Source organism: Belonocnema kinseyi, chromosome 4, assembly GCF_010883055.1.
Source record: "Belonocnema kinseyi isolate 2016_QV_RU_SX_M_011 chromosome 4, B_treatae_v1, whole genome shotgun sequence".
NCBI classification, from domain to species: Eukaryota; Metazoa; Arthropoda; class Insecta; order Hymenoptera; family Cynipidae; genus Belonocnema; species Belonocnema kinseyi.
This window is the reverse complement of record NC_046660.1, coordinates 88,502,879-88,515,098: the sequence shown is the minus strand read 5'-3', so window position 1 is coordinate 88,515,098 and position 12,220 is coordinate 88,502,879. Positions and strand designations below refer to the sequence as shown.

The following is a 12,220-nucleotide window of genomic DNA, read 5'->3' as shown; positions in this document are numbered from 1 at the left end:
GGAGCAGTGTTGCGGAACGAACGTGTTATTTACTTAAATAGCACGAGAATTCTGGATCAATCTGAAAAATCTCTATCCCTTCCACAAACTACTCCTTTCCCCCACCGAATGAGTCACGCCTACCCCGAAAGGGAAATGGCTTAATGGTGTAATAATAATAAAAAAAAAGACGCAGTGACCAAGTGCTATTCATAAGGAATTTCCATAAACATGAACTTCAGTTTACCATAAATTCCCTGACTTTCAGGTGTTCCCTGACATATAATTATGATGATTATTGGCTTAAAACGCGTAATTATTTAGGAGGTTTTTGTGTCTCCAAAGTAAATAAAAACCCTCAATATAAATTTTCATAAAATGCCAAAGCTTGAAAGTGTGAAAATTAAAACGTGGTACTTATTCGGAGAAAAATAAGTAGTAGAGTAGTAGATAAACGCAGTGAGTGGTTGAAAAGTCTAAATATAAAAGAGGATAACAGAAAAAATTTACTTCTCTGCTACTTACATTTTCATGAAAATTGTTAGGTTTATTGCAATCAGCATCATAACTATTAACAGGGGGGGGGGGGGCTCGTCATGCAAATGCACTGAGTCAGTTTTGTGTGGAACGGCAGAAGATGAAACACTGGCGCCACTAGCGCCACGCCCTACATTTGAATGGCAGCTGATAAGAAACATGCGAGAAGCAGTATTATCTCAGTTTTTGTAATATTTTGAACATTTGCGGATATTTTAAAGACTTTGAGCTTGAATTAAGCCAATATTAACTGTTTCTAGCATTTAAAAAATATCGAGGATTGCAAAATAGAAGTGAACAGATTATCAGTATGAAAGCTATTAAGTTTACTGTACATTTAGTCATATATTTATTTAAAAATTGAATTAAAATATGGAGATATGAATTAAATATGGACTAAAAACATCGATGTATAGATCCGAACTATCGAGCGGGGTACAACTCAACCCATTCAAACGAAGTAAAAAGTGTTTTTCTTCGTTCCAAAAAATGAGATTGAACGTTCGCAACAAGCAATTAAGCCTGGAAAAGGGGATTTTATTATTAAACCTGGACATTTAGTGTGTGAAGATCTCTTTTTAAAGGATCAAATAATTTGAAAAAAGGAACTCTTAGCTCATGATTGCACGGTAATAGCGGTAAATATTACGATTTGTTTACACCAATGCCCTTTAACCTAAAATAAGCGAATGACTCTGACTGTTTCATGTATACATTGATTTTTGAATTTAAAGATATTCTTGTTGTTGCCGAACTTTTAGATTATTTTGATAGTATGTAAAATGATAATTTTTATAGTTTCAGAAGTTTTAAAAGAATTTCAAGACCCTTACTATATTCAGGAAAAAAAGTAAAAGTAACATCAACAAAAGTCTTTAATTATTGCAGAGTTTCGATATTTATGTACAATTACATTAATTTATTAATAAATGCAAGTTTGAAACTATATCATAATTGTAAAATAATGATTTTTTTTGCAGTCATTATGGTAAAAGAAACCTAAATTAAATCTAGGGGATTTGCCATCTCAATTTCCAAACTGCCCTGCTCATTGTTCGAAGGCTGACTTTTTTATTAGACATTTCAGAGTCCTTTGCCAAAAAATCGTCCTTTATTAGACGACAGGGTTTTTTTAGCAGCCTCCGAACAATGCTCGGGGCAGTTTTGAAATTGAGATTTCGAAACCCCTGGTTTTAATTTACGTTTATCATACCATTATGACTGCAAAAAAAAAAATAATTATGTTACAATTTTTATTTACTTGAATACTTGAATTTATTAATAAATTAATATAATTGCACATAAATATTGAGACTCAGGGATAATTCAACACTGTCATTAAGGTTACTTTTACATTTTTCTTACAGGTAGTAAGGGTCTTCAAATATGTTTTAAATTTCAAAAACTATTGAAACTATAATTTTACACACTATCACAATAATATATGAGTTCAGTAACAAAAAGAATATATTAAAATATAAAAATCAATGTTGTCATGAAATGGTCAGACCCACTCGATTATTTTATGTTAAAGGAATATCAGTGTAAACAAATCGTAATACTTACCACAATAACCGTTCCCTCAGGAGTTAAACTTCCTTTTTCCAAATGATCTGATCCTTTGAAAAGTTATCTTCACACACTACATGTCCAGGGTTACCAATGAAATCCTTTCTGACACGTTTCATTGCATGTTGCCAACTTTCAACCTCATTTTTTGGAACGTAGAAAAACACTTGTTTGACTCCACTTGAGCGGGCTGAGTCTTGCCCTGATTTACAGTTCGTAGCTATACATCGAATTTCATCCATTTTGATTATATATTTATCCGTGAATGAATAAAATACGCCAAAAAGACGATAGATTTATGACATTTCACAAGTTTTTACATGCAAAATAATAACAGACAACGGCCAACCGGGCGTCGCAGCGGTGGCGCCAATGTTTCAAGACTCGCCGCTCTACACAAAACTGACTCGCGCCTCTAATGCAAAAGCGAAAATCGCGCCCCCCTCCCCCCTGCTATTACTGAATAAACTTCCTCTCATTATATGAGGTTCCGTAGTTAAAGTAATGGTTTGAAGGTACAGTAACTATATTTCAAATTTTTCCCGATTTTTGATAATTACTCCGCAAATTAAAATCATATCAGAATTAAAAGCATTGTGACTTTCAATCATAGTTTTAGACGCAGCAGGGTATCTACTCAAATCCTGGGAAAAAAATTGTCTGACGCTTCCAGGCTTGTCCCAGGTATAATTTTTGACAAATTTATTATAAATAATGTTTTTTTTAGTTTCTACGAATTCAATTAATATTACAAGATATTCTTAAAAATTTCCACACTTTTTTACCATTTAACCAAGTAGTTTTATTTTCAAACAAAAAGATGAATTAATTACTAAAAAAATCACTATTTAATTGCAACACTTGAATTTTTGGACAAAAAAAAAATCATAAAACAAATTATTTGAGACCTTTTATCCAGTCAAAACCAGAGCATAAAATATAGAATAGTTGTTCTTAAACAAAAAAGATGGATTTGTAACTGAAATTATCAATCATTAACTGGAATAATTGATAATAGTTCAATTACAAAATTTTTAAACATGAATGATCAACTATCATGATGAGCTGGGTGGTCCAAAAATGCATGGCAAAATTTTGTACATGCTATAGGAGTATAGGACAACGACCCCCCCCCCCACTTCATTTTATTCCAAATCCGAAAAAAGAAACTGCATAATTTTATTTAATTATTAATTTTATTTTAACAGGTGCCGGTTTTGACTTCAAATTTCCAAAAATGTCAATTGTTCATTAAATCGACCTTTTGAACACGGTATTCTCGTCTTTTTTTCTACATAAAATTATTAATATTGGTCTAGTAGAATATTGATTATTTCTATTAGTCTAGTGAAATACTAATTAACATTGGCTCATTAATTTTGTATTGCTTAAACACATGGTATTTGTTTGAATAATTTTTTCGAAAATTAGTTTTTTCCTTCAAAATTATTACTATTGGTCTCGTGTAATAATTATTAACAGTAGTTAATTAATTCTCAATTATTTTAACAAATGGAATTTGTTTAAATATTTTAGTTTCGAATTTTTTTAAATAAAAATTATTAATGTGGGTCTAGTGAAATATTTATCAATATTGGTTCATTAATTTTTAATTATATAAACAAATTCGTTTTTTGTAATAATAAATTTGATACAAAAAAATTATTCAAACAATGTTATTAAATATTTCAGTAATGAATTATTAATAATTTTGTATTAATTTTTTAAAAACAATTCCATTTGTTCAAACAATTGAAAATTAATGAACTAATGTCAATAAATATTCCACTAGATCAATAGTAATAATTTTTTCAGAAAAAAACTAATTATCGAACAAAATTATTTTAACAAATTCCATTTGTTTAAACAATACAAAATTAATGAAAGAATGTTAGGTAATATTTCACAAGTCTAATAGTAATAATTATTATGTGAAAAAAAGAATTTTCGAGCAAAAAAATATTTTTGTTTAAATAATTAAAAATTAAATAATCAATGATAATAAATAATCCACTAGACACCAATATTAATAATTTTGAGTAAAAAAAAACAGAATACAATGTTCAAAAGGTCCATTTAATGAAAAATTTACATTTTTGATTTTTCCCCATGCATTTTACATGGAAAACTTCAAGTCAAAATCAGCAGCTGCTAAGATAGAAAAAAATAAATAAAAAATTTGGAGATTCCTTTTTTCACATTTGGAATGAAATGGAGTGGATCGTTTCCCTTTAAAAAAGAGTTTTTGAGCCGCCCTAATGGTAAGTTTATCTAGAATCATTAAATTTCCAACAACAAAATTAATTTCATACCCAGAAGATTAATTTGTATCAAAAAAGTCAACATTTTGAACAAAATAATTAAAGATGCACCTGAAATAGTTCAATTTTCAGTAAAAAAATTAATTTTTAACCAACGAAAAAAAGGAATTTTCAACTAAATACGTGAATTTTCAACCAGATACTTGAAATTCCCACTAAAACCGTTAAATTTTTAACCAAAAACAGAATAGTTGCGTTTTCAGTTAGGGAAATTTATTCAAAACAACAAAAACGAATTCTCAACCAAATATTTCAATACAGTAATATAAAGCTGCTTTTACAAATAAAGCTTTTAGCGGTCATACTTTAAATGGTGCCACAACGTTCTGTTTTATGCTGTGAATGTTTTCTTCTCCAATCATATTTTGACAGAATAACACAGATGACTATACAAGCTTAAAGCATGGTTTAAATTTGATATCTTCAAATTCAGCTGATTAAATATACTTGTACTCATTTTACCGATTTAACAAAAAAATCTGTTGACCTTCCAGTGTGGAATTAATTTTTTCATACCACATAACAGAAACACTTATGTGGTATTTTTGAGACAATTCTGACTGGTGCCTAGAAATTATAAATAAAGAACGACGTTTACAATTAATCGTTGACTATGTAAAACTTGATGAAATTGCGAGTTTGTGAAATAAGTTGTAGGAATAAAAAGTGTGGAAAAATAACGTTAAAAATCTTTGAAAATCACCTTGGCGGAGGAGATCTAGCTGGTGATCTATACCTCGGAGGCGCATCTCGCTCGCGATCTCTGTCCCTCTCTCGGTCACGGGTAATAGAGCCTCGGGGTGACTGACTCCGCGAAAAGGACCTAGATCTGCAACAACAAAATAAGAATATCAAATTACTTTACCAACTCAAAATCCTTTTAGATATAAATACAGACTTCGATCGAACTTGTTCAACGAATGTAAATGAATTAATTATTCGAAATTACCTGCTGATCGAGAAGCTTCCACTTCGTGACCTCCGCTTCATGGGCGTACGACTACGTCTAAGCGGAGGTGGCGATCTCGAAACTCGCCTCTTTGGCGGCGTTCTTGATCGGCTAATCCTCGATGGTGGCGGAGATCTGCGACCAAATGATCTTGATCTAGATCTACTGTAACTACGTGATCTAGACCTACTTCGAGTGCGTCTCCGATGCTTTCCCATTCTCCGATCTCTCTCATCTTTTTCCCTTAACATTCGCTCAAATGCTTCCAAAGGATCGTCGATAACTCTATAAATAAATAAATAACACCATTAGATCGCTTATTAAACGACAAGTTATTAAATTCTATTTTCTACTCAATAACTTGAGCTCGACTAACCCTTGATTTCCATTATGGATGTTTCGTCCTAATCCAGGAGGTGGCGGCTGCATACCTCTGTAACCAGCTGGTGAGGAAAATAATTTTAAAAAGCGCTTGCTCTTATAGGGATCGTATCAGATTTAATTTTACTTTAATAAAGGTGGATTCAAGCAACTTAAATACCACTTCAAAGTGTAAACCGTCATATTGTACATAGAAATTCGAAGCTTTGAAAATTAAACAATCTCTAAATAGAAAACCTAAAAAAACGTTTCATTTTAACACTGGAAACAATTCAAATGGAACTTTATTTCGAAACTGAAACAGAAAATATTTAAATTGAACATTTTCAAGTTTCAAAATATAAAAAAAAGTACTAACAACTGTACAAATATCATTTGAAATATTATTTTAATCAAAAATAGAATTTTTCCAAAAAGTTTCTTCCAATTTGAAGTTATAATATTGAAGTATTTCATTCATAAGTATCATGAAGAATTTCAAATGGTAATGGTGCACTAAGTTTTAAATACACATTTGTTCATTTTAAAGCGCTCCTCATTTGAAATTGTACCATTCGATCTTGTTTATTTAAAATAATAATTAAGTTGTTAAAAAAAATTACCGTTACTGAGTATACTATAACAGAGTGCCTACTCAAATCCTAGCAAAAATTGCCTGAAAATTCCAGGTTTTTTCCAGGTATCTCAAGTTTTTCCGAGTATAATTTTTCATAGCAAAGAACCATACAAATATTTCGCAATTTTCTAAAGAATTAACTCTGAATATGTATACAGTTTCGCGATTCTATTATAAATAATGGTTTTTTTTTTTAGTTTGTAGGAATTCAATCAAACTCTTTAATTTAGAAATATTTGAGAAATTATATTACAAAATATTTTTAAATACATTAGTACCATCGAATAATTAAATACTAAAAAAATAATATATAATTTCTTGAATTTGTCGCTATAGTTCATGAATTTGAATAGTTGAAATTAGAACTAAAGTATTAAAAGTATCAATAAAGAATTAACTTTCAGCTAAAGATAAAAGGAATTTTCGACAAATTAGACAATTTTTCAACCAACGCGATGATTTTTCGATTAAAATTATGAATCTTCATCCAAGAAAATTAATGTTTAACAGAGTTTAACTTTCGAACAAGTAGTTTAATTCTGATTCTAAAAAACATTTCAATTTCAAATTAAAAACAGTTGAATTTTCAAGAAAAAAAAAAGATTTTTTCGTCAAGAAGACTATATAATTTCAAACAAATTGTTAAGTTTTCAAACTAGAAGATATGTTTTCAACGAATGACATCCATTTTCTACGAAACAGAACGAATTTTCCACAAAGAATAGAACAGTTCAATTCTCAATTTAAAAATTATTTTAATCCCCAAAAAAAGAATGAATTCTGAACAAAATCGGCAAATACAATAATATAAAGCTACTTTTGCAAATAAAGCATCATTGTTATTCAATTTCATATTTTAATTTTCTTTTACATTAAGCACGCTTTCGAAAAAAATTGTCTCCCAAGTCCACATTTTACAAGCAGGGTAGACACCCTGTATAATTTTAATTTCACACTTAAAAATCGTATGATTCAACGTTGCTTAAAAACACAGTTTGAAAATATATTCCGGTGAAGCTATATTGAACATTATTTTTAGGAGATATATACAAAAAAAAAAAAAGATTAAGTTTGTCAATTGAACAGAAGTTTAAAACAATTTGACTTCATTCAAAACATTCACCACTTCAAAATTAATTATTATGTATATTAATAGATGATGACCTTTCACTTCTACACTTTCATAAGTTTTAAAGAAACTTTGATTTCACTACATACATTGAACCACATAAACTAATAAAAAAATTTATTTTAAATCCAGGTTTAATAGCCACCCTGAAATTACAACATGAATTATTGATAAAATGGTTGAAATACTTACGATTATGCATGCCTCTCGGTCTCGGTGGACCGTTGAAATTTCTCGGAGGCTGTGTAGGCCTTGCTCCTCCGTATTGCTGATATGGAGGTCTTTCGAAACGAGGAGGTGGTACGTATGGAGGACCTGGTTGCTGATGTGGAGGATACATAGGCATTCGATGACCCATGTAAGGATCTGGCAAAAGTGGCGCATTATGAGGAACCATATTAGGTGGTGGTTGACTGTAAGTCGGAGGCGGCACTCTATCATCACCAGGTGGAAAAGGCAATAAGGGTGGCTGATTCACAGGTGGTGGATGTAAATGAGGCTCGTCCACCTTTAAATAATAACATCAATTTAATACCATAAAATTCCTTTCATAAAAAAAAATTCGAGGCTACTTTTCAAAAGAATTATTTTGCTTTAATACTTACAGTAGGCGTTCCAGGTCGTTCTTCAGTTGACCTTCGCATACCAGAATCATAGTGAGAATGGTGCTGATAGTGACCGTCGGTTCCTGGATGATTGGAATATCCCTTGGAGTGTGGTGGGTTCATCATGTGAGATCCCGAACCACCTTGGTAATCTCCATGGTGTGATTGCCTGGGAGACAAAGATCGTCTTCGATTCACTTTTCGTAAACCTCCCCGCCTACGACCTTGATCCCCGCTTCTAAGCACAAACGATTTTCACATATTCGCGTCTCAATATTACATCATTGTTATGTACAAGTTTAGAACGGTTGTGGAATGGAGTTCTACAGAAGCAGGAATTCAGGCACATGAACGTTTTCAGATTTTCTGAAGCCCGAAACTCATATTTGGGAAATCTATCTAAAAACGCTCGAAGAACTACTCTAGGATGTTGGAGAAATTGTGCAATCTTGATTCAAAGTTTCAAAAGGATCTTTGGATGAAGAAAGCGCTCTATTTTTTATACTTCATAAACCAGATTATTAAAGAAGTGGTTAGATATTATCTAAAAAGGAGAGATGGGTGTTTCAGAAACTTACCTCTCGCGATGATTATCCCTGCTGTAACTGCGTCTACGTTCTCGGTGATGTTTCTCCTTTGGATGATCATCTTCTTTTTCCTTTTTATCGTTATCTGTCGAATCTTTAGCTGAAGGTATTGGTAACAAGGGTTCTGTTCCAGGTGGAAGAGGAACTTCCGACTCATCGTCGGTGTGTATTTTCGCTAGTTTTTCACTTTGCAACACGGCTTCAGAAGCGGATTCAGCAATCACTGAAAACAGGAATTAGAGCATTCACATTTGAATATTCTTTTGGATAAGATGGATAAATGTATGTTTATACTACTTGAGGACTTACTCGTTGAGAGAGCTGGTTTTAACACCTTAGGAGGTTCAACAGGAATCGGTTGCGGTTCAACAGTTTCTTGAGACGACGTCTCAACACTTTCAGTTTGGAGTTTTCCATCCTGAACCTCGGCAACTTGAATTTCCGGCTTTGGCGGTTGCACCGGAGCTTCTTGTTTGGCTTTAGGTGGCTTCTCAATTGGCCTTTTGGCATAACCAGTCTCATTCTTAAAGTTTGAAACCGCATTGCGGAGAAATCTGTTAGGAATCAAAGTCTCTGGGGAATTGTCCTTGTCATTACAATCAGGACACTCGTGATCCTCCGACTCCAAGAGGAATGTTCTGATACCTAGGGAAAGACAAATAAATCATAGGATTATAACTGCTACAAAAAATTTCACTTTTCGTTTTAAATATTCAAAAAGTTAAAGAACTTACATTCATCACAGAAAGAATTTCCGCAACAAGGTATCATGACAGCATCAGTCATGAGGTCCTTGCAAATGTTGCAGAGTAGATCGTCCGGAATTTCCGGTTTCTCAACTACAGGTTCCGGATCCTGAGAAAAAGGAGGCTTCTCCTTTTTACCTTCTTTGTAAGCTTGACTGTAAATACAGAATAAGTTTTTCTTATATTATGAAATGAATTTATAATCAGAGTGTCCATCTGACCAATGATTCTAAATTCCGGGTCAACTTTTCATTTTCCGGTCTAGTAATTATACTTATTTTGAAATTCATAATACATTAATCATTATTTTCTAAAATTACAACTTAAAAACAACATTGCAATTTATTTGAAAAATGCCTTGTGCCAGATATTGTGCATTATATTAATTCAGAATTACAGGCACCTCTTTCAAAATCCTCTATTTCAAAGAATACTGTATGAATATTTTTATTTTAAATCGCGAATCTTTCTTCCTCAATTAAATATTTAAACAATTTTAATATTCATACTTTACAGTCCAAAATTCTCTCAAAAGAGGAACAATAAAGTTATTAGTCACAAAAATAGAGAAATTAATACTTTGAAATAAAATGAACATAGATACCATTTTAATTCAATATTAAACGCTTTAGATTCATAAGATTTCCAGAAAGTTAATTTCCAACCAAATAAGTGAATTTTCAACACAAAAATTCATTTTTTACAACAAAGTTGAATTTACAACAAAATAGTTTAATTTTTAAGCAACAGACGAATTTTCGACAATTTAAATGAACTTTTAACCAAACAGTTCAATATCTAAGATAAAAATACGAATTTTCAGAAAAACTAACTAAAGGTTCCACCAAGAAGATTAATTGTCTACCAAAATATATGAAATTTCAGCAAAATATAAGAATTTTCAACCAAACAGTGGCACTTTTTACCAAAGAAGTGAACATTTTTATCAAGAGATGAATTTTTACAAAAAAATTCATGGATTTATAACAAATAAAAAACAAGGACTTTTAAATAAAAAAAGTTAATTTGCAAGCCAAAATTGATTTTTATCAAAAAGTAGTTGCATTTTCTTATTGGGTTCCATTAAATAAATTTAAGAGGAAAATGAGCGTAAAGTCTATATTAATTTTAGGACAATAGAAGTGAAAAGTACAGGTCACTGAATCCAATTCCTGGCCTTTTCAAGATTAGGTAGACACGCTGATAATTTCAGTTTTTCAAAACACAAGATTTCTATATAGAATGAATGACTTCTGGAAGCTGATATTACTTACTGGTCAATCGCAGGAACAGCATAATGCCCTGTCGGAGTCATCATGGCGCCAGGAACTGATGGACCATCCACTGGTACCATAAAGCTGCGGGGAATACCGGTGCTTTTCTTGATTTCTATTGGATCTTGACTAGTACCTCCAAGAGGGCAATTTTTAATCCAATGTCCAGGTTGATGGCACCGAAAACACCTGTAATTCGTGGGTACTTCTCCAGTTTGATTGGCCCCTCGTATTTTCATGTAACTGTAAAAGAAAATTCACCTAAAATTAGAATCAGTGTCAACTCAAATCCTGGAAACGCAGGATTCCCTCATAATTGCAGGGTTTTTTCCAGGTATCGCATATTTTTTGTAAATATAAATTTTCATAATACGGAGAAATTGAAATATTTCGATTTTTTTAACAATCGACTCGTAATATGTACATTTAGATACAGTTTCGCAAGTTTATTATAGATAATATTTTTTCAGTTTCAAGGGATTCAATTAATATTGTTAATTCAACTATATAATTAATTATAAATTATACTGTGTTAAATTCAATTTTAACCACGTCATATTTCAAATTTGTCAAGTAAAAATATTGCATTCTTAACAAGATAGATGAAGTTTTGACCAACTAGTTGAATTTTCAACCAAAAAGATTTTTCAAACAAATAAAAAAATTCTCAACGAAATAGTTGAATATTTATCAAACAAATAGTTTAATATTATACTAAAAAAATATCAGTTTTCAACTAAAAATGGAAAAGTGAAATTTGCAATTAAAAAAAAAATTAATTTTTTTCAGTAAAATAATAAATTTTCATTTTTCAAGTGAATGGTGAATTTTCAACTGAAATAGATGAATTTTAAACCAAAAAGATTAATTTTCTATCGAAAATCAAATAATTAAGGTACAATTATAAAAATAAATTATTAATTAAAATTATGACGATTTAACTTGAATTTTAAAAAAAGATTTACTTTCAACCGAAAAAGACAAATTCTCAACAAAATACATCAATTTTCAACTAAAAAAATATAAATTTTTAACAAAAAATCGAAGTTAAATTTTCAGTTAAAGAAATCAATTTTTAAACAAATTAATGAATTTTCAACTCAAATGATAAAGCTTTAATTGAATTTTCAACTAAAAAAATATCATTTTTCAACCACAAATTACATAATTAATGCTCAAGCAAAAAAGATAAATTTGTAATCAAGATGATGGACAATTCAACTGCAACTTACATATTCTGTTTACAAAAATTCATCAAAAATAGATTTTTCAAATAACAGAAAGCAAAATTAAAAAAAAATAAAAGAAAAAGTTTAATTTTCTACCAAAAAGAACGAATATTAAATCAGACACTTAAAGTTTCAACTGCAAACAATGTTTAGCGAAAACAAAATAATTAAATCTTCAGTGAAATAATTAGGTTCAAACCAAAACAAAAAAAAAGATTTTTTAACAGAACTGTTAAAATACAGAAATATAAAGCTATTTCGCAATAATAATCATAATCTAACTAAATAAATAAAACTT

At 30.6% G+C, this 12,220-nt stretch overlaps 2 protein-coding genes across 2 annotated transcripts in view; one reads left to right on the top strand and one right to left on the bottom strand.

Moving 5' to 3' along the window:
* The window catches only part of LOC117172005 (E3 ubiquitin-protein ligase ZNF598), a 31,259-nt gene that overhangs the window by 4,616 nt on the left and 14,423 nt on the right, over window positions 1–12,220 (top strand). The window lies entirely within an intron of this gene.
* The window catches only part of LOC117172004 (E3 ubiquitin-protein ligase RBBP6), a 64,071-nt gene that overhangs the window by 49,187 nt on the left and 2,664 nt on the right, over window positions 1–12,220 (bottom strand). Inside the window, exons 4-12 of the mRNA XM_033359720.1 lie at window positions 10,694–10,936; window positions 9,408–9,574; window positions 8,983–9,318; window positions 8,665–8,896; window positions 8,087–8,324; window positions 7,674–7,989; window positions 5,732–5,798; window positions 5,356–5,640; window positions 5,110–5,235 (exon numbers count right to left, since the gene is read on the bottom strand). Coding sequence (XP_033215611.1) covers window positions 5,110–5,235; window positions 5,356–5,640; window positions 5,732–5,798; window positions 7,674–7,989; window positions 8,087–8,324; window positions 8,665–8,896; window positions 8,983–9,318; window positions 9,408–9,574; window positions 10,694–10,936 — 2,010 coding nt within the window. The remainder of the gene's footprint in view (window positions 1–5,109; window positions 5,236–5,355; window positions 5,641–5,731; window positions 5,799–7,673; window positions 7,990–8,086; window positions 8,325–8,664; window positions 8,897–8,982; window positions 9,319–9,407; window positions 9,575–10,693; window positions 10,937–12,220) is intronic.